Source organism: Fukomys damarensis, unplaced genomic scaffold (genome assembly GCF_012274545.1).
Source record: "Fukomys damarensis isolate Sample0158 unplaced genomic scaffold, DMR_v1.0_HiC HiC_scaffold_19, whole genome shotgun sequence".
NCBI classification, from domain to species: domain Eukaryota; kingdom Metazoa; phylum Chordata; class Mammalia; order Rodentia; family Bathyergidae; genus Fukomys; species Fukomys damarensis.
Window position 1 is genome coordinate 13,906,918 of NW_022900931.1, and position 23,265 is coordinate 13,930,182.

The 23,265-nt window shown below is 40.3% G+C and overlaps 1 protein-coding gene and 1 long non-coding RNA gene across 2 annotated transcripts in view; one reads left to right on the plus strand and one right to left on the minus strand.

The window, feature by feature from the left end:
• Slc15a5 (solute carrier family 15 member 5) overlaps positions 1 to 9,222 on the minus strand; it is a 106,478-nt gene extending 97,256 nt beyond the window's left edge. Inside the window, exon 1 of the mRNA XM_010616029.2 lies at positions 9,021 to 9,222. Coding sequence (XP_010614331.2) covers positions 9,021 to 9,222 — 202 coding nt within the window. The remainder of the gene's footprint in view (positions 1 to 9,020) is intronic.
• Positions 9,223 to 10,272: 1,050 nt separating this feature from the next.
• Positions 10,273 to 14,501, plus strand: LOC104856563. The gene is made up of 3 exons (XR_778669.1): positions 10,273 to 10,488; positions 12,145 to 12,251; positions 14,455 to 14,501. It is a non-coding gene; the product is annotated as an uncharacterized LOC104856563 (long non-coding RNA).
• The last annotated feature ends 8,764 nt before the right edge of the window (positions 14,502 to 23,265 follow it).

The following is a 23,265-nucleotide window of genomic DNA, read 5'->3' on the forward strand; positions in this document are numbered from 1 at the left end:
AAAAAAAAACCTCTCTCAACTTATATTAGGTTTTCTTTACTTTTTTTCTTTGAGACTCTGCTCACTTGAGTTCCAAAGCATCTGTACATGATGGCGTGTACCCTTGGGCTGAAGGGTTTATTTTCCTTGGTGACGCTTATTGAAAGCATTGCCTTTATAATGACCTGTTTAATCCCAGTCACTTGGAAATGAATTAACTACTTTCTCCTTCACACAATCTAAATTGGTTTAACATCTTTCAATGCAAGTTATTCGTGTAATGCCCTGCATGTGTACACCTTAATGCAACCACATAGACTTCAGGTCTAAACAAATGATTTCAAGGGCGCAGGAACGAATTACTGTATTGATCTATTAAATAGACTTAAAATGTTTGTTTGGATTTGTAAGTCACTTGCAATCAGCAGCATTTTAGTGAAAGGCCTTGCCTGTGAATGGCTCAATGGTAGGGGGCAAAGCTCTGTTATGAAACTCCAGGGACTGGTAGTTTACAAAGTTTCCCCAGAGGCTTTTATTACTGTCAGTCTTTGCTATCATGATTGATGTCAGTATTCCCCATTAAGATAACCCCCAAAGCCATGTTGGGGAAAAAGGAAAACCTTTCTCATTCTAGCTCTTTCCATTTACATAGTACGTTCATTAATGAGGATTTTAACATGAAGGAGAGAAAGTTTGCTGGGATCGGAAGCCAGAGAAACTACAATCCAAATACTGATTCTCCTACCTTCTCATTGTGAAACATTAAAAATGTTACTTGGCATTTCCAAATCTCTGGTTTCTCATTTATAAATTGGCAATAGTAATCTAATACTCATATGATTATTGAGGGGATTAAATGATGTAATGAATATAGCATGTCTTGGCACAGGATGGACTCTCAATAAAATTTAGATTTCTTTTCCTTTTTGTTAAGAAGACTGTTCTACATAAATTGATAAGGACATGTTGGCAAATACAGAAGAACATCTGGGATGACTTTAACATGTGTGTTATAGAGAGCACACTTTACATTTAATTATTACTACATCACTATGAATGGCATTAAATAGAAAGTTCCATATAAGTTCAAGATGCTACTGCTACTGCTATTATTATCCACTTACTGATCAGTCATATCCTTTTAATAAACCCCTTGACTTATCAAGCCCTTTAAACTTGTTTTTTCAATGTATTTAACCATATTCTCAAATATTCTTTGGAACATTTAACCTTGCCTGTTTGTATCAAAACTACGAAAATGTATCACACTAAAACATTATTTCAGATATTCCAGAGGCCTTTTCTCTTCTCGAATGTATAATTAATCAATCAGTAATATAATCAAGTTGTCAAAATGAGAGAAGTGTGTGTAATTGGGCAGGTGTAAGAGATGAGTAGAAAGTGATAGAAGCATATTGCCATGTGACTACATCCAATCTTTCAAGTTTCCATTATTCCCCAGTCTTATTTTTAGTGTCTCCAAAGTTTTAGTGTTTGTTTTGTATTACTTTATAGCCTTCTTCAATGCCCATGTAATAAAAGGCCATGGAGCCCTAGGATGCAGGGTGCGGAGGTAGGATATGGTCTGTGCATGGGAAGGAAGGCCCTGCCCCTGCACAGCCTGCTGGGTTACTGCCTGGGACTGGTCATGGCAGCCGGAAGCCAACTTGCCCAGGGTCCTGCAGGAACCCAGGGAAAGACACAATGCCCTGTGGGTTTTAATCTTATGTGGTTACCTGGAAAAATGCTGACAGTGACGGGGATTGTGTTTCAAGCTATGTTATGACTTAATGAGAAGAATCCCACCTTTTTTTTTTTTTTTTGATAATTTTTTTCCTAAGGTAGAAAAAGAATTCTCGTTGCCTTTACATTTTTATTGTACATTATATCTCAAGACAGTTTTAATATTTTTAAACAACTCTAGAGAATCAAAATCAACTCTGGTTGAAGAAAATCATTTCTAAAGTTAGGTGTATATTTTAACTTGTTTCTATCTAGATCTAGGTTCTGGTCCCATTAAAAGAAGTGCTGGAGTAGTATTAATTTGGTTATTTTTACATAAATCTGCATTAATATCCATGAAGCTCTACTCTAGGTTTGCAAAATTAAGTATCATTAATTAATTAATGCTACCTCTGTCGACTATATTCAAGCCTGAAATTCAAAGCATGAAAGCAGCTGAAATACACAAGTACTTAAATCAATCAATGCTTATTCATGCTTAGAGAAGACACACAACAAAAATATGCTCCTTCAGAGTCTACCACATTTTTACTCGTTTTTCTGTGAGGGTGGCTTCTTTTTCTTAGATTCTCTGTATGGATCCTTTGTCAGAAATATGTATAGAAAAATGCTCTCATTCTGAAATCTGTCTTTTTTAAACACCTTATGTTTTATAATGAATACAGTTTTAATTATTTAATCTCAATGCAGCGATATGTCTTTTCCTTCCTAGTGTGCAGGTTATATTGTTATGAAAGAAATCTCAGTGCATTTTGAAGCTGTAAAGGTCCTCTGCATCTTATTCAATAGCATCTATAATTTTACCATTCATATTTGTCAGGGAGCTATAACTAGTAACAGAGTTTTGGATATAAGAATCAAATCTATTTATTTCTTAGTAGATAACTACTTATCCCAAGCCTGCTACTGGAATAATGATTATTCCTCCAATTGATCTCTAATTTGTGCTCCAAGTTATTTGTATGGGGTTATTTTTGGACTCTACTGTTGTTCACTATTCTGTTTGTGTAACCCAGTACATGTGTCACATCTTCCTGGTGTAGCCTCAATAGAAGATCCATGGCAGGAAAAACCTCCTACTTCCTTTTCTTCTACTTGAAGATTATCCTAGATGTTCTTTTTCTTTACTATTCCTGTTTTAACTTCAAAGTCACATTGTCATGTTGTTTCCATGGCATTTTAGATCCCATTTTTCTTATAGATTAATTTGGGGGAGGGTTTTGGTTCTAGTTGTTTATTGGTTTTGAAAATTTAACAATTTTGCTATGTAAATTTATCATAAATCTGACTCTTCTACTTTTCTGTTTTTATATGGGTGTAATTTTAGTTCAAAGTGAAGCAGAGAAAATAAAGAGGCAATGGGAAAAGAAATGTTAAAAAGAAACAAGAGGGCTGGGGAGGTAAGTCAGAGGTAGGCCCTGATGTGCTTGTGCCAGGCCCTGGGTGGGTGGGGACAGACAGGGAGATTTTACTGTTGCTTAAAGGATATATTCCCACACTGAGGAGGAAAATGACTTTAGATGGGAAAAATGGAAGTGAAAGTCATAAAAGATAGCGGTGGGGAGCAGCATGTGCCTGACCTCCATTAGAAGAAGCAGACCGGAAGAGGGTGCAGACTCAAAGAGGGTACAGCTCCAGGCCTCCAGGTGGGCTCAGGAAGGCTCTGCTATGCTCTGGAGCATCCTGTGGGAGACAGTAGAGGACCCTGAGACAAACACCTGGAGTGGGAATGAGTGAGTTCATTATGTAAATAATATTTCGAGCCCCTCCTTCAGAGTTGGGTTTACCTTACTTGCCTAAGGCAGTTGTGCTTTGCATTTTGAGCTGGTTTTCTCCGATTCTCAGGGGTTTTGCTATCAAATTCCAAAATGACTCCCTATCTTCAGACAGCTCTCCTGAAAACTTCTGACAAAGAGAAAGTGTTAGGTTGGTCTCACGTTGAAGAGATTTTGGTAAAGCGTGTTGCAAACAGGAAGAAAGCAGAAATTAAGCAATCTACATACTGCAGTTACTGTCCTGAACGCTGGATGGTGTAAAAAAAAAAGAGGAAAGAGTTTGCTTTTCAGTGTCGATACCAAAATATATAAAATGGGGGGGGGAATGACATGGAGCTAATTTTTTAAAGACAAAAACAGGCCTTTAGCTGCTCAGATCTCATAAAAATCAAAAGGAAAAATGTGACTTAAACTTGCTTTACGGAAGCAAATTTTCACAACCTGGTATTTAAATTGAGCTTTGGGGCTCTCAAATAATCCCATAGGCACGTAGAGTCTGACTATATCTGTATCTAAATATTCTGCTGTGGGATTTGGAATCCCAATTGGCAACCTGGGAAAACTATATTACTTACACTTGCTCAAATAGTCTCTAATTAGTTCTTCTGACCCTCTTGTATACTAATAAATGGCCCATTACAGAACATTAAAAGTGAATTCTTTCCATTAAAAATGATTTCCTTGAGAGTGAGCATGATCTAGGTTTAATGCACACCCTGTTAGTTAACATTAGATTATTCTGATACACACTGAGTGCTTTCCAGTACTAAGTGATTGTAGCACTAATTATGCTTTCTGGTTCAGTCAATTAGCTGAGGGGGGCCTGTTCTTCCTACAGTGATCTAAATATTGCTTATATTCTTAGTTTGTTTTTAGTCTATTACCTTTTGACCAAAAGAGCTTGGAAACCCTAATGTAAAATTGCATAATGAGCCTTGGAAAATTATGAGCCTGAAGAGACACTTTGATCACCTCCTCAGGTCAATTTTCAAGTTTTATTTGGATATGTAAATGACCAAATGTAACAGGAAGTTCTTTCAGCTTCGGGCACACTCCTCATCCTTTCCCTTAGCATCTTGTTCAGTGTCACATACAGAAGGTGTGTTAGTTACTTTTCTCCCATTGCTGAGATAAAATACTCAACACCCAATTAAAGGGGGAAAGGTTTATTTGGCTTACAGTTTGTAGAGGTTTCAGTCTATAATCAGCTGGTTCCAAGGCAGGGTAACGTATGGCAGAGGGGGGCAACAGTTCATGGCAGTAGACAGCAATTTATGACAGTAACATTAACAAGAGGCCTTAACGACCAGTGATTTTCTGCCCCTTTTATCCTCTTCAGACTACCCCGGCTGGATAGCACTCATGCCCTTAATCCTAGTGCCCTCAGGCCCAGCCCCACTATGAGTCAATCACATACTGTAGATTCAGCCACCCCTGAAAAGCATGAGGCTTTGGGGGACTTCTAAACACAAGCCATAATAGAAGGCATCCAGGATTATGTTCAATAAATGTAAAATACTTCTGGGTGACTGTTGTTACTGAACCAGGCTTGTTTTACCCAATATGCCAACCACTGAAATGAGGAGTTTTGCAAAGGGGAGTTTAATTCATGTGGTGGTCAGTTATGTGGACGTGGGAAGCAACCCCAAGTCTACTCTATGAGGACAGGGTTTAGGGTACTTATGGGATAAAGAAGCAAGGTGCTCTAAGGTGTAGGAAATACGGGTGGAAGTAAGAGAAGTTAAAGTAATAAGTGGTCTATGCATGTGTAATCTCAGGAAGTGGTGACAGTACTGTGCTTTGAAGATGCAATTTTACCCTCTGACATCAAAAGCTCACCCACCGGATGCTTGCCCAGGTCCAAGTGAAGGCGTGGTGGTTTCAGACAGGTTTGAACTACTTCTAAGCTCCTGAAAGACAACTTAGGTAGCTGTTATCATCAGGACCCATACCTCAGAGGGGTTATCTATAGCATAGCTAACAGAGTATACTGCTTCGCTGGGTGATCTCTGAAGTTGATGCTAAAAGCAAGTTATAAAACAAGTGAAGCTAGAGGTTTTATTCAGGTTTTCTCTGGGTTTCACTGGTAATTTAAATTTCTGAAACGTTTACCTAATAAAGCAATAAAAATATTTATTGAGCACCTATATTTGCCCAAGATTATGCCTGACAAGCCTTATGGAAAGTTGAAAAGATTTGTTAAATGAGGCTCTATAAAACAAATATGATAGGGATTAAATAATTAGAGATCATTTTAAGCAGTTTTAAATTGAGGCTATTTCCTAGAACCCAGACCATAGGCTCACTCCTGATATGATATTGGAGGCTGAGTAGGAGTCAGGGAAAAGGTTACTATTACATGTTGTTATATATATAATTTATTTCTGAGTTGCTTTGATAGGAATGATACTCTCTGAACTAATATTTATTGAATACCTGATGTATACCAGGTGTCCCCAGGCTCTAGTACACAGATTAAAAGCATTATGTCTGTCCTCCTCAGAAGAGCTTTGCCAAAGGGAGAGGAGGAGGCGCAGGGAGGAGGAGAGATAAGATGCAAACAAACATTAGGATGACGTGGATTGGCCTCGCGGTAGATATTCCTGCGAGTTTAGCTGGACTGACTGGGTCTGTCTGATGAAGTGGGCTTTGTCCAGGCTGACAGAGTGGGAAGAACCCTGTGGGTGGCAGGTGGAGTCAAAAAAACTGGTGAAAGTATTAAATAAATACGAACGTACATGGCTTGGGAAGTAGATGTGGGGAAGAGGGGATGGGTGTTGAATGGCTTGAAACCTAGTGAAGGTTTGGGGATTAGTTGTTACAAGACTTTCCAGCTTCCCTTCCTATTTCCACACTGAATTCATAATTAACAAGTGAATTTTCTTTAGAATACAGCACAGCTATCCTCTTCTTTCAAAGATCTTTCAATTGTTAAAGAGACTTATTTTGATACTGGGGATCTTATGTGGTTTGGTTTCAACATATAGCTTTGAACTATGGAAATAGCATTTTTATATATTTCAAACACATAACTTTGTCTTTCCCTACAACATCACATATATATCCAAATAGAATCCGTCTTGACTTCTTTTTTCTCTGTGTCCTTTTTCAAAAAGTGCTGCTCATCACTGAAAGTGCTTTTCTATTGCTACTCTTTGATTATGCTCCTGTTGGTCCTCCTTAAACCTGGCCCATGGTATGTTATTTCTTCCTCACTTGAATATATACCATAATGTATTTCTATGTTCTAATTGGTTGTACATAGTGATTACACATGCACGTCCATGTTTTCAACATCTTTGATTATAAGAGATTCTTATGGAATCATTTTGGTCTTTCCTTTCACTTCTATTTCTCATAGCAACTAACATAAAGCAGTACTATATATAGTAGTTATAATTAAGAAAAGTGAGGGCTTGATGGAGTTGATAGTGATAGATTTGAAATCCAAAGCACAAGTGCAGAATAGGTGTTGAGTTATGATCCATTGGAAAACTGGCTGGAAAATCTCTCGCCTATACTCTCTTTGTGTGTGTGTGTGTGTGTGTGTGTGTGTGTGTGTATTTGAAGGTCTTAGTAATATTTAAATGGAAGTTTCCATTAAGTTATAATCATAGCTATTAATGACTATGCAAAACCATTGTGGCCTCCTTATTTATTGTGTAATGAGACTACCTCATTTAAACATTCAAAAATCCAAATGACTTTATTGAGAGTTCTCATATCCAATTTTTCCAACAATTTCAATTATTGAATGCCAAGCTTTTTCAATACCCTCTGAGAATAGTTTGATCCTAAATGTTTCTGTATCTTGCATAATAAAAATAGTAAAATAATAAAATGTTTACAAAGAAATACTATATCTCTTTTTTTGTTTGTTTGTTTTTTTTGGTTTTTTTTGAGACAGGGTCTCACTATGTAGTTGAGACTGACCTGGAACTCACTATGTAGCCCAGGCTGGTCTCGAACTCACAGCAATCCTCCTGCCTCAGCCTCCCAAGTGTTGGGATTACAGGCCTGCGCCACCACACCTGGCTTAGAAATACTATATCTTTTAAAAATAAAATTATTTTGGAGTGGAGCAGACTATCTGTGGATATAGATAGGACATTTGAATTTGGTACTTGTGTAATGAAAGAGATATACAGAAAGAAAAAGTAATAAAGTCAGCAATACTTACAATCAATAGTTCAAACTGCAATTGCTAACTTATTTCCTGCTACAGGTTTATGACTCAAGGTACTTTCCTCATACCTGCAGGAGGTAAGCACTTTTCAGATGAGGAAACCGAGGCCAAGAAGGATCATGAAATAGGTTGTCATTTTCATTCTTCCTTGCTCTAGCTTTTATTCTTTTCCTTAACTGTCTAAAGAAAAGCTCTGAGGACTTACCACATATTCTTTCTATATGTCAGCTCTTCCTCTCTGGCTCTATTCTACTTTGTTGGGCAATCTTTTAATCCTAGATTCTACCCTCAACTAGTGATATTGATCTTCAATTAATGTTGATTTTATGTCAGTGTTATTATTGTTTTTCTTAGAAGAATGAGGTATTGAAAATAAATGAGATGTATCCAAAGTCATTGCAATTCTGTTCCTAAATGAACTGTGTCCCCTTCAAATTTTTATGTTGAAGCCCTAATCTTAGAACACAATCTAATTGAGGAAGGCGATCCTTGTGGAGGTGGTAATGTTGAAGTGGTTTTGTTAGGTAAGACCCATGACTTGACTATGGTCCCTGGCCACAGGAAGTAAAAGGGAGGAGGACTCTTTCACTAAGGCAGTAAGGACTCTTCTGTTGAGGAAGATAGAAATCTCTGAAAAGCTTACTAGTGGTTGTCTTCTGCAGGCCCTGGTTAATATAGGCTAAGCTACGTAACTAGGCTTATTATTATTTGTGGGGATAGTGACATCCTATAATTTCAGAGGCCAATTGTCAGTACTTAGCTATTAGAGATAGGATGGGTTTAATCACAGAACTAGAAGTAAAGATAGCAAAGCAATTGTGACAATCTGGGTTCCTTTCCCTGAAGGAGTCTGTGGCAATAGGTGATGGTATTCCTAAGAGTGAGATTTAGGGGTACCTGATGAAGGTTTTGTGTATAGAAATAAAAATAGAGCTGACAAATAGTAGTTTCTGTAATGGAACCTTGAGGCCTCTTATTCAGTTTACAAATCTAATTCAGCCCCTAGATCTAGATCTCACTGATTAAAAGGGAGCCAGAATCCCCATGAAGAGGAATCCACAGCATAATCTCAGTCATATCCAGTTAGCATTCCTTAGAACCTTCCACAAAATACACTTGCCTGTTTACTAGAGGCATATGAAACATGTCAAACATTCTGTAAGAAGTGGCTCTAGTCACTTCAGTAGAAGGAAGACTACAGGACGCAGACAAAGATTCACTCACTTGTGGAGTCTGTGGGTCATGTATCCAATGTGTGATCATTTCCTCCCTCCCATAAGGTGTATTCGGGATAGACCTTCTTAGCTGGTGGTGGAACCCATAACTGCTTCTCTGACCTGTGGAGAAAAGCCCATTCTGAGAGGAGGGGTCACATGGAATCCCTTCAACTACTGGGACACCACCATGGATCGGTAGCAATGATGTATCCAAAAAGGGATCGCCAAAGTCAGTACCTGTATCCAACACTCGTAGGGTGTGGAGACGATGGCTTCCATTTTGTCCCTGCTCACTTGACCTGCCTGGCTCCTGATGGGTCATGGCTGATGACACACCAGAAACACTGTAAATCTGGAGTCCCAGTCACAGTGGCTGTGTTACATGTGGACTGCTCTGCAAGAAGTCAGTCTAGCCTCTGTTACTCAGTACACAACTCTAAATTTGGCTATTGTTTTGTTTTGTTTTGTTTTTTTGTAAATCATCGCTGACATGTACTCTTCAATGTTTGGCAGAGGGTTCTACAGTTCTCCTGGTTCCTGTAATAATATAGGGACCTGGACAATCTTGCCACTCTTCACACTGCCACACTCATCATATCTATGTGTGTGACTTTATACCAACTGGACCTAGCCAGTAAGAAGTCTAGATATTTTTATATATGTGTGACAAAGGGTAGAAAAGATAGACCCAAGAAAAGTTAGGGTCATGTTACACCAGTGAAATTTTTAGGAGCCCAGTGATCTAGAAAATGGTCAGAAGACCTTAATAAAGAATTTTTGCTCATATCATTAAGAAAATTACACTTTGCCCCTCTATCAATAAGAGGCCCAGTACCTGGTGGTCCTTTTTGGCTTTGGAAGACAGAATATGTTAGTTATCTCTCAGGGTGATTTGAAAAACTCTCAGCTTATAAATGAGTACAGTGCAAGAATGGCTTTTGTTTGGGGGCCAGGGATTTAGCTCAGCAGTTCAGTGGCCTGCCTTGCAAGCGCAAGGGCCTCAGTTCAATCCTCGGTAGAAAAAAAAAATCAAGAATGGCTTTTGTTAATAGATGTGCGCTACAGCACAAGCCACTCTCACATTTGGACACATGGATCACCTGTTTTCATAATGCTGGAGGTGACTGTCATGATGCTGCCTTAATTACATATTCCCTTGTTTTAAAAATATTTCAATATATTTGTTTATTTGTTTCATTTATACAAATAGTTTATCTTGTTCATTGAAAAGAAGGTTTGTGTCATTATCTGTTTCATTATCTTTTTTTTTTTTGTAAGAACCTTTTTGGTTTATGAATTATACTGAGTAACTACTTCGAAGCTAATGATACAAAGTGTAATAATTATTATTATTCTCTTATTACTAGGTTGTGAAAATGTTTTATTTTTTTCATGAAATAAAAAGAGAAAAGCCAGTAAGGCATTGTTCTTACTGAGGCTAATGTAGCTGCTCACCTCACACCGTGGAATCCACAATTTGTCTGCAGCATTGACAAATATTTTATTCTGGATTAGCAGCATTTTTTTGGAGATAACAACCAGCCACATGATAGCAAGTCAACAACACTGAGCACCTTCCACCTGGAAGGTACAGAAATTCTTTCTTGTTAGAACCAAAATTGGAATTAAGCCTATTAATTTGTCAATATTTGATCATTTTTATCCTCCATAAATAACAATTTCATGTGATTTAAGCAAATGCATTATTCTGGATATAGGTGGATCCTCCTGCTTCAGCCACACATGCTGGGATTACAGTAGTGCACCACCACATCCTACTGGAATTAAACTTTTAAATAGAATTAAAGGTGCTAATCAACTGACCTTAAAATATAATATTTTTGCATTTTTAAGTTGGGCCTAATGTTAATTACTAGCGTCCTCAAAAGTGGAAGAGGAAAACTGAAGAGAGAAACCAAGAGTTACTGATGTGGCTAGAACTCAAGATTGATAGTGTTGGAGATGGAGGAAGGGGGCCAGCAAGAGAATGTAAGCAGCTTAAAAGCCGAAAGGATCAAGAAAGAGATTTTTTTCCCCTTGCCACTGGCTCGGTAAAATCTGTGTTGGATTTCTGATAGACAGAACTGTAAGACAATTTATGTTTTTTAAGTCAACAAGTTGTAGATATTTGTCATAGCTCCAATAGAGAAAACAAAAACAAAAACAAACTATAGTGGGTTTGTTTTTCCTGTCTTCAGTGTCCATATTAGTATTACATTCCAGAATTTATAGAGAGCCTTATCCATTGAGATGGTATTCCACACAACATTGCCTTGGGCCAAAAGAGCCATTGTTTAGTACAGGAGGTTTGACACTGGGCTCATAACCATGGACTTCCCATATGTTTCTCATAACTCGGATGTAGATAGCTTGATGCTATGTAGGCTTGCAGTTTGAGGGCTTAGATAAGACACCTGCACAAGGGCAGCTTCTAGGAAGTTAGTGTGCATGGAGCTATATGCCCAATAGGAAGAATAATGCAAGATAAAGAATGAAAGGAAAGAAGCAAGATTGGCCAGTTCTCTCTAACTGTTCTCTAAGTTACCTCTTACCTAAAATATAGGCACTTCCAGGTTGGAGCTGAAAGCTGTAAATTCTGCTTGACTCCTTTGGGATATTCATGTCAGCAGATCAGCAGGTAGAAAAGGAGTTTCTCGAGGGGCCTGGGTCATTGACTCTGACTATTCTCAGTGATTAGGGCTTCTACTCTACACAGGGGCAGGAAGGAGCATGTCTATCACTGAGAGGATTCACTGGATTTTCTCTTGGTACTTTTGTGTGCTATGATAAATGTCAATGACAAGGGTAACCATCATCTTAAAAAGGGCAAGGAAAGTAACAGCTCAGATCCTTCCAGAATGATGATTTGGGCCAGAAGTCCAGATTGGCTGCATTTCTGGATAAGCACGAGGAAAACCTAGAATGGTTAAAGAAAGAGGTGATAAATGTCTGTAGGACTCCAGGATCAGCTGAAGCAGTTGAGAACATTTTGGGGCCACTAATAGTCTTTATATATTTTGGAACATTACAATGGTACAATCTTGGAAGACTGGATTTGTGCCTCCACTCTGAGAAGAACTGAGAGCATCTTGCTCACAAATAACAACCATGCATAGTTGTAGGATGCGAGCAGAGCCAAGTAGGACTGAAAATTCTGTCCGACTCACTTTATGCGTCTCCTATATCACCTTGGCCCTTTTTCTTCCCACCTGATATTTTCCCAATTGCTTTGCTTTTTATCCAGATCATTTCCAGCAATGGTTCACACCATATGAACATATTACCTCCAGTTGTTTCTATATTGGGCTTCAGGATCCTCTTCCTCACACTTACTGCAATGCATAGAGAACGGTAAGTTCAGTTTATAGGTCTTGAGGGGATACATAGATCTTTCAAATTCTCCAATGGCTACCTGCGCACATAGTAATAAAGATGGAAGTGTGGGAAAAATGAAGTTCCAAGGGTTTTATTATACCAATGAGAGTCAGAAGACAAGATCTGCAGATTTGTTTGTTCTACCTCTCCCATGGATTTTTCCTAGAAGTGCTTTCACTAAGCTTTTTGGAACCGAGTCATTGCCTGGTGTTCCTTGCAATCCTATGGCTAGTTCTATAACACATCTTCTTATGTTTGCTTTCCTTCCTTTCTCTGCCTCACTTTTTTTCTCTCCTTTTATTCTTCCCCTCAATAAAGTGTTAGCACATGTTCTTTACCCTTTTAAAAGAATATCTGGGCTATGATATTGTGCTTGAGTCATGTTAATAAAGCCTTGAAGTATAGAAGTCAGAAGTCAGAATTCAGGTAGTGTGAGGGTTAATTTTGACTATCAGATTGAGTAATAAACACAGTTCTGGATATATCTCAGATGTGACCATGGGTCTATATCTGCTCCCTGGCCCTTTCCTCTCTGGCTCTTTCTCTGTTCCTCTGCTTCCTGGATGCCATGAGTTGAACATCTTTCTTCCACCATGATGTTTCTGTCTTGGAGCCAGGTGACTATGGACTGAAGCCTGTGAAACCATGAGCCAAAGTAAAGCTTTCCTCTCTCCTTACCATGTGTATGTCTGCATCAGAAAGCTAAGTGTTACTATGGATAACAAAGAGGGGAAGGTAGAGCCTGAAATGAGTAGGAAGAAAATTATGCTGTGTTTGCTACTGAAAGTGACTGGAGAGGTGAACAAAGGTAAAAGAACAGTAATGAAAACTTTGAGGTTGATAGCATTGGCAACTGCTGAAATGGTGCATTAACTGAGATCTTAAATATTAAATATCGGCAGAGGAGGTAACAAGCTGAATTTTGTTCATGTTCTGCCTGAGGTAGTTGTGGGACATCTAGATGTTGAATTCTAGGAGGAAGTTCAAAATGTGTGCTCCAAGCTAAGGAGGTGGCTTTAGTAAATGAAAGGTTAAGGTCAGCTCGATGCAGTGTACATTTTTTATACACAGATTTTTTACAGCCGCATTTCTAGCAGGCATGTAGGTGTGTTTCAGTAGTGAATACAGCACCTTTTGGAAAATAAATCATCCAATAGCATTTATTTGAATGTCCCTTGCCCTAAAACATTTTAACACTCCTGTCGTTTATTTCTTCCAAATCATCCATCATTTATCCTTTCCTGGGCAAGGCCACATTTATCCACAGGCCTGGCTATGATGTGTTATCAGAGGCGCTAGGAAGTAAGGCTGCTTTGGCTGAGGAATGTCTTTTCTACTCTCTATTTATGCCTTATTTTCACAATTAGTGGTTCTTTTGTTGAAACAGATGTGATTCTTTTTTTTTTTTCTCATTGAGTTTATTGGTACATTTTAGGTATACGGTACAGTTACATTCATTATTGGGATCTTGTACCTTTACATGACAGGTCTTGGTTCTCACTTTTTCCTCTTGTCCCTGCCCTCCCTTCACCCCTCTCCCCTCCCCCTTTACAAACACATACTCCTAAGTGAAATAAATAAGTCACACATGTGTAAATACTGAATAGTTTTTCTGGTGTGAATAAACTATAATAGTACTTAAGATCCAGATGCGATTCTTCAAAACTCTGTAGATCATTAGTGAGTTTGGAGGGATTGAAAGTAACGTTCTTTCTGAGGGAAGAAAATTTGAGTGTAAAGAGAGGTAGGTGTGTGTGTGTGTGTGTGTTTGTGTGTGTGTGTGTGTGTGACTGAGTCTGGAGGGTGCCTCAATGATGAAAACAGGAATGTTCCTTGGCACAGAGTAGGTATTGATAAACATTTGTCTATTGAATTACTGAATAAATTGATGAGCATAAATGTAATTATATATTGACATATCCATGATTAACAGAGAATGCAGTGACAAAGACCGTCCACAAAATGATAATACACAACACATCTGTGTTGTTATGGAAAACTGGAAAAAAAAACAATATAAAGGTTTTAACAATTGACAGTGTTGTATAATAATAGCCAAATTATTGGGATTTGTTTTTCTGTTTGCCAGAGATTATTCCAAGAAATTGAACCTTGTTCATGCATTCAACTCTCTCTATAACCTAATGAGGCAGAATTTACCCACAGTCTTGCTTTACAGATGAGGAAACAGCCACAAAGGAGTTGAGGAGGTGGATCAAGATTGCATGGCTGTTGGATGTCCGGGCAAGTTTGAGTCTGGGCAGTCTCACTTCAGACCTGTGCACTTGACAGTGCCATTGTAGAAGGAGGGCCCTGGCAGACGCATGTGTGCGGTCTTTGCACTGGAGGACGAGAGCAAGGACCACATCTGAAAACTGCCTGGATCCACATAGCACTGAATCCACTGCCTGAGTCTGCGATTTTTTTGTATCAAGTTGTGTAAGACAGTGGAGACCCTGAGAATGTCAACAGGGGAGGAGAGGAAAGAAATGCCCTGAGCTTCATATCAAATTCTGTAAGTTCATTGAGAGAATCTTCTAGGGATTGGAAGGAAAAAATGATGAAGATGAAATAAAAATGAGAAGCGTCAGGATAAATAAAAATGGTAACTTTTTAATGTATAAAAATAAAAACCAAGGGGAAGCGTAGCTTTCAAAAGCAAGAGGGCAACTGAATGAGGAAACAAATACAGGGTTAACCCTTTAGTGGAGAGGAAAGAGTCACCAGGCTTCATAGCTTGATGAAAATATCATCTCTCGAGGCCAGGCAATTTCCAGTTGTCTGATTCCATGTTTACCAAACAACCTTCAAATTTATTTTCAATTCTTCAGTGTTTCCTGACCTAGATAAGGGAGCAGTAGAAATGAAAAATAAAATACAAACAACATGTCTGCTTTAAAGCAATAATTTTCACGGAAAATTATTTAATTTGCTCTCAATTACCAATTCAAATGATGCTGCTTGAATAGCTAATCTGTGTAAGAAGCTTCCAGTTTATAAGCGTGGTACAAAAATGAGTGAAGTTACTGGGCAAGATGACTCAGCACTCACAAGGCTGAGGCAGGAGGATCTTGAGTTTGAGGCCAACATGGGCTACATAGCAAATTCAAGGCCAGCCTGGACTACACTGTGTAGAATAACAACAGCAACAATAACAAGAGACAAAAACAAAGATCTGTTATCCTGTCTCAAACAAACAAACAGCGGTGAAAGTAGCTCAGTGATAAGGTGTAGCTAGATTCATCTTTAGTGCCACAAATATGTTTAAAAAAAAGAAAGAGTAAGCCTCATATCTGTTCTCAGCTTGCTTACAAGGATATAAAGTAAGAATGTATTGGATTTTGAAGATGTGGGCCTCATCTGGAAGAGCTGACCATTAGATTCCTTGACAAATCCCAGGCACACATTGCAGTGGGCTGACAACTCCACCCGAAGTGTCCAAGCTACCAGGAAGGGCTTGAACTTGCTTGGCCAGAGTACTTGTTCACCTGGTGTGTGTTCATTCTTAATCCTTGCTCCTCCTCTGCCTCGTAAGCAGGAGCTGAGTGGCCAGGTGAGCGAGTGCAGGAAGGATGCTTTCCCAGCTAGAGATCGAGAACACCAGGCCTTTCATGATGGTGACACCAGGATACTAGTACCGGAACTCCTTCCCTACCCTTCAATTATGCCCTTGGGAAAACTTAAGGGACAAGGGTTGTGTGAGCTTTTGGTAATAAGTTGAATTTTCATTATTCAGTTACAGTGAAAACCATAGAGGAATAAAGCATTTTAAGCCTACTTTAGGAGTAGGCACTTTTAAATCGAGAAATACATTGTTTGAACTCTCTCTCTCTCTGATACACACACACACACACACACACACACACACGTATGCTCACACCCTGTGTTCTCCCATCATACCGTCATATTATCTTCCAAATTACTTCCCTTGAATACAGACTAGAACCGCACACATGTAGCATAATGATGGGTGAAAGGAACATGGAACTCACATGCAGTGAAAAGATGTGAGTGAATTTGTCTGCTGTTGCAGTCTTCACCCTTTGTCTCACTCATCTGCTCCTGACGCCCCCATGATACGGAGCATTACCCAGCATTCTGTGTGTGACCTCTCCCTAGGCAATGTCGGTAAATTGGCATAAAAGCACCTACTAGAACCTAAAAATGACATGGCTCTTACACATCCCCTAGGACAAAGGGAGTGGTTTGTTGCAGTGGGGCTGTTTAGGTAGGGAATGTAGTCTTGATGGCTATAGCCCTGCTGTGTATGTTTTCAACTACGGCTTTGACCCTTGTGCCTGAGATGCTCCCCTAGTCCTGGCTGAAATCGGCCTGAACTAAGCATGAGGCTTTTTTTCTTTCCACCCGCTTTCTTCTCTCCATGTCGTTTCTTTTTCATAGTTAATGTCTATGTGGAACTAACTCACTGCTCTGTTTTTCAATTCCTACTCCCCAAAGCCTCCTCTGGAGTCATAAAACCATGAATAAGAGGAATTAGCAAACAGAAAGCCTGTGATTTTAGAGTATCTAGGGTAAATGGAAATATAATTAGGCTGGTGCTGGTTTACAATTAGGAAAGGGATTATATCTGCCTTTACTCCCTATCTCCGAAAGTAACCTGGAGAAACATGACTAATTTGGAGGAGAATTACCACGTTAGTCCATAGCTCTAGGTCAGCCTCTCTTTCCCCCAGCTGTGGTAACCTGACAGGCCCCTTCTCAAAGAGAAAGCGCTAGCTCCCACCCCTGCTGCTTGATAAATGCTCTCTTCAACCTGAAGGGATTGCACTCTCAGCACAGGGCAATTTTCATTTAGAAAGGGCTTCCAATTGTGTTGACACACCTCATTAGCTCAGCCTTACCTAAGTCAGGAAGTTTCATACAGGTGTTAAGCACAGGGGGAAAAAAATAACCCTAACAAGTAAATGAAGAAAAGCTTCAATCTTCACCCAAATAAATAAAGGAATTAGTGTTCCTATGCTAAGCCCCTTATACCAAGTAATTTTAAGGTTTGTTATTGTTGTTTTTGCTATTGTTTTATGTTATTTTGCTTTTCTTCACCCCAGGTCAGGAAGTCACATTATTCGCAGGGAACAGGGGATGAGGGTGTGGTTAGAGATGGGGTTGGCTTTTCAGACCTGTAGAAAAAACTCACATATTGGTCCCCTCTGCTGTGCACTCTGCATATTGTCAAGTGTGCCATTTGGAAAAATGCAGCCGAACTTATTTAAATGTTTTATTTTTATCAGCCTCTGCTGGCACTGCATTTTACTTATGAGTTTATCCAGTGAGTTGTTTCTCGGTTGTCTAAGGGAATATGGGTACTGTTAACTGCAGCAGGTGTTTAGGCGTTTGGCAGGGCTTGTCACTTGGAAGAGAATCAACCCAGCTTGGGTCCTGTCCTGTGGTTGTAAATTTCGGCTCCACTCTAGCTTTCTCCTGCTCATTGATGATTTATGCACCAGGAAGAGCATCGAGGAGTTCTACTGAGCTGGTTGATGCTGTAATGAATCAGTTCTCATTTGTAAGACCAGACTAGAGAAAATCGTTCCTATGCTGTGCTCTTTCTCTCCTCATTTTGGAAAAATATTTTTATGTAAAAGGTCAGTTGCATCACAAACCTACTGTGTGCGGTTAATATGTGATGCTCGTCTTTGGATACCATTTTGATGTTTCATGATCAGCTTTTGCTAACCTCAGAAATGATAGAGAAATGTCAGAAAGGAGAAGCTTACAGGAAAAACAAACAAACAAAACAAAACAAAACCCCTGCTGCAGAACAGGGGCTTTGTGTAGGGTGGAATCCACCAGTGGTCTTCCCAAAGCACTGCACATTTGGCTCCATTTGAGTTCCTTGTTTGCAGGTTATTGTTCTGCAAAGCGTATCCTCGAGTGTTATTTGGGTAAACTGACAGTTTTGAGAATCTTAAAATTTTCCTTAGTTCGGTGTCACGTTTCTAGGTTTCATGGAATTGCTTTTATTTTAGCTCTTATTCTATGTCTTCTTCAGTTGACCCAACTAACTATAAACTACAATCTGGCTTCATTTGATCATTGATTGTCACTCGCGTTTGCAGACCTATCAAAGAGTGACTCCACTTTTTTGAATCATACCATCACATCTAAAATAGTTGGCAAGTAGGGTACAGCTGGAAACACATAGCCCATTTGGCTAAAAAAAGAAAATTACTACAATTCAGGAATTATGATAAACTCTGAGCTTGTTTTTAAAACATGAAGATATCATTATATCTCTAGTATGCCTCAAATTCTACTCTGAAAACAAATGCCCTAGTGTAGTATTTCCAAAGCTTGTCTAACCATAAAAGAGGCTTGCTTTGGATCAGAACCTCCAGGGGACGGGCAATTTAGTTATTTGGATTAAATGTTTACCCTTACTGTCAGACAAGTTTGGGTAAGCAGCTCTCTACGTCTTGAGCTGCTACAACCAATATCATAGCCTGGTAGCCTAAGTGGCCCATGTCTACTTCCCAAAGTTTTGGAGGCGAGGAGATCTAGGATCAAGATATTGGATGATTTGTTTGGGGTGAGGATTCCTTTCCTGGTTTGCAGAAAGATGATTTCTTGCTATTCTTTCACATGGTGGAGTGAGATACCATCTCTTTGACATCTCTTCTGTGAAGGGCACAAATCGTACCTTGGGCCCAAACACCTTGACATAAGGATCCCGACCCTACATACAATCTCACTGAGAATTAGGCTTCAGCATACAAATTTTGTGGGATATGATCATTCAGTCCGAGACCCCAAATAATAAAGATGACTCCATACCAGGAACCCAGCCTTGGGGAACACTTGGTCACAACACTCATGGACTCATGATGACCGACAAATTGATTTAATATGGAAATAAAATTTTGTGAACCTGTGAATTACCGATTACCTAAGGGCTGGATTGACTTCACTGTCGTGGCCTATCGATGAAAGATAAGCAGACATTTTCTTCTGATCAACGCTGATCTCTCGGGGAAAAGCCAAGCAAACTGTAGAGAAATACTGGGAAAGGAGTGGGTGAAAGACTAAGACAGTGCTTTGTGGGGCGGCAAGCCTGAGAAACAAGCCAGTACCCTGTGGAAAATGCCCTGTAGTGACATGTCAGCTCCTCCGCCTGCCTTCCCAACTCTCTGCCTCTAGCCTGTTTCTTCATCCATCCACACCTGCGCCTCCTAGAACGTGATTCTGTGAAATCATATCTGCATTGCCCTGGGAAAAGACTATACACATTGATTAAAGGGAAACAGAGCTCATTGTAGAAAATTAAAAAAAAAAAAAAAAAGAAGAAGAAAATACGACTTTTAAGGCAGTGACAGCAGAATGGTTGGCAAACTTGTCATTGAACCAATGTTGGAAGGAAGAAGAGTTCTGTGAGAGCAGCCAGAACCCAAATTGAGAAAACACTGTGTTTTGTAACCCACAGAGGTATTCATTGTTCTTTGCCAGCTTCTCTAGGAACCAGAAATAATTGTAGCAAGAAGGCAAGTAGGAGAAGGGTTTCCTGGTAGTTCCAAGCACAAGAGAGGGGACAGGGTGGCAAGCTGCCTTTCAGATGTTGCCTCTTCTGCCACGTATTCTGCCAGCACCGAGGTAGAGTAACAAAGAACGTCTCTTCATTCCATTATTAGGATGTTCCAAAATGGAAGTCTTGCTAAACTGCCTCCTGATTGCTTTCCTTGCTAAATTTTGTGATGGTGAATTAAGCTACTTCCAGGGTAGGGACTCAGTGGCTTAAATGATGCATATTTATTTATGTCCTTAAATAAATTTCCGAGGCACTCTCTTTTCTTTGAACTGTCCGAGTGAAGCTGAAGAGGGTGAGTTCGCATCAGGAAGACAGTTTCTGATGCCTGAGTTTAAATTACATCCTTGACATTATAAAACATTACAGGTCCATTGCCATTGTCTATTGTGTACCCTTCGCATGCTTTCACAATTGCATTACTCAGAATTAAGTTAAAAATTCTTTCTTCCATTGTATTTTAATGTTTCTAGGAGGTGGACAGATCAATATTTCTAGCTTGTGCACACACTCTACCTAAGGGCTGTGAGTCATATTTGCTTTGAGAGAAATAGCACTTAAGGTCTGTCAGTCAAGTCAGTTGTAAGAAACATAGAGCTCTTTAAGAATTACTCTGCCTCCTCCTCACATCTAAATATAGCTAACCAGTTGGAGTGTCTAAGAAAGACAGCTAAGATGCATTAAAAAATGGTGCAATTGGAATCAACGCAAATAAAAAGTTCAAGGTCTCTATAAATTACCAAATGTATCATCATTATTAAATTAAACAATACATAACAATACAAGTACCAAATGCATGTAAGGAAATGACCCAGTTTAAAGTAATCTGCATATCAGTATCACATATTTTGCTTTTATAGATCCTTACACTGCGGCTGAGAAAGTGTGAGGCATTTGGTCATTGCTGAACTGCATCATTGGTAAAAGCTGCTACATTTGTCTCTTTCCCAATTCTGTTTCCTTTTAGATTACAGGTTAAAAACTTAGTATTAAGCATAACCAGAGGCTGGGAGAATACCTCCGTGGTACAGTGATTGCCTGGCATGCACAAGATCTTGGGTCCAGTCCCCAGCATGTCAACAACAAAAGAAAACAAGAAAAGAATCAACTGCATATTTTCAGATTTACTTGGTGTATCTTTCTGAGAAGCTAGAGTTAATATCGAAAGAGCTTGATAGAGAAGAAATCCTCCCTTAACACTAAAACTAACTTGTCTAATTAAAATCTGTTTACTCTTTCTGAAAGTAAATAAAAGCAAAATTGTTCCTCTCCTATCTAATATACTAATAACCTAAGAACTATTTATCCAGTGACTACTTACTTTAGACACATCCCTGTGTGGTATATATTTGATTTTCCCCCTGTAGGAGCTTCCATTTACCTATCACATAATTTATATTTACAAAGCGATATTTGGATTCTTCTGGTGCATTACTGCCAGGGGTGCCCATAAAGGCGCCGTACTGTGCCCTAATATCCCTGATTATATTTGTATCAGTGTCGGTAGAGATTGTACCAGCAGACGGAACAATGGACTGTACCATTAAATTAGCACAATTTTGCAGCATGGCTTGGCAGAAGCTCTCACTTAATCCGAGAGGTTATTCAACCCTATCCAATATGATTACTCTATAAATATTTGCCTGAGCTCAGCACCAGCCATTTTATCACTAATCACACACAGGTTTGTTAGAGTGAAGACCCTCCGGTGTCAGCAATTTGAAAAACAAAGCTAATTAGTTTTGATTTAGGGATGGGAAGACTTGAGTTGAGAGCAAACCGTTCACATAGTACAGTGGCTATTTAGAGCACATGTGAGTTATGAAAGGAGATTTATTATTATTTGTATAGGACTTTGAGAAGGAATGGAAAGACTTCTGGGCTAGGAATGCGGGTTCCTGTGACAATCCATGGCAGGAGCCAGTGGTGGCTGGGAGAGGGCAACAGAAATATCCCCTTAAATATCCCCTTTGAAATACGTGTCCAAATAAACATGCATCCGCTTAAACCGTGTATTTGCTGTGTAACCAGCTGTGGGGCAAGTCCCAGATTTTTCTTTCTAAGCAGATCACCGCCTCTAAATTCCTTCAATAGCGAATTCTGGGACCAACAAAAGCAACGCTGCACTAAAATCAATCCACTCCATGTCTCGGGCACCAGACTACTATGACACTGAATTTTCATTTTATTCTCACGTCCTTCTGTGTCCTTTAAAAACTGTTTTAATTCTGTGTCCCCTCTCACGGTCATTCTGTTGCTCCCTGTTGCCCACACCCGCTCCTCTGTTGCTCCCTGATGTAACTGTGACCCGCTTCCTGTTTCCACAAAGCAACTGGGAACCACACTGCAAGGATCAGGGCCTCGAGGCCACTGACAGATCCACAAGGAGGCTGAGATGGAGGCACACTGGAGACAAGCAATACCCACAGAGAGCTCAGATCACGGATAGGTGGTACAGATGCCGGAACTAGACGAGAAAGCAAGGGACAGGAAGACCAACTAGTGAGCAGGGTGGTGGCCACGGGAACACACTGTCTTGCACAGAACCAGCCGCCAAGTCCAAGAGCTCAGTGGAAAAGGACCTCGCCAGCCTCACAGACGACTGTGGCTGCGATGCTCTGAGCTGGGCAGCCACCGCCTTTCCCCAGCCCAAGGCCGCACTCTCTGAGGAGGAGCTGGAGAGGAAATCCAAGGCCATTGCCCAGGAGTATCTCCATCTCCGCGATGGGGGAGGCAGTGCAGTGTGTACAGGAGCTGGCCTTGCCCTCCTTGGCCTTCATCTTCTCCGCTGCCCAGTTCTCCAGAGGGTTGCAGGAAACCCTGGACTTGGCTGAGGATGTGAAAACTGACATCCCCATGTGGGCTTTCCCTGCGGAACTGGTGACAGCCATTCTGCGGAAAGGTGGGGCGTCCATGGGAGAGCTGTTCAGGGAGATTTCAGAGACCCTTGGGCAAAGCTACTTTCCTCTCGTTGGAGATCCTGGGCCTACTACGCAGAAGCCTGGATCCCCAGAAGATGGGGTTGCTGTGGAGAAAGGCCAGGCTCAGGATAGCGATGCATTCCCTGCTGAACAGAAAGAAAGTGGAGCACGCCCTGGCCAGAGGCACCGGCTTTGAGGAGCTGAGCGGAAAGGCGCCTGGAGAAGCTGCTAACCGAGGGCACCTGTAATCAGTGGGTGTGCGACTGACTGCCCAGAAGCCAGTCTGAGCGAACAGCTCACAGCGTCCACGTTAGGGTCGAAAGAGCGGGTGCAGCTGCTAAGGAAAAGCCTGGGCGATGAACAGGAGGAGCTGCGAGCGCGCTGAGGCCCCGCAGGCCCAGTAACGCTGTGGAGGCCGTTCCTCGGGGCCCTGCGTGGCGGGGACAGCTGGGGAGCAGCGGGGCAAGCGTGTGGCTCTCAGATCTGTCACAGTCCCCTTTGGCTTCCGCAGGCCCAGGAGGAGGAGTTCAGC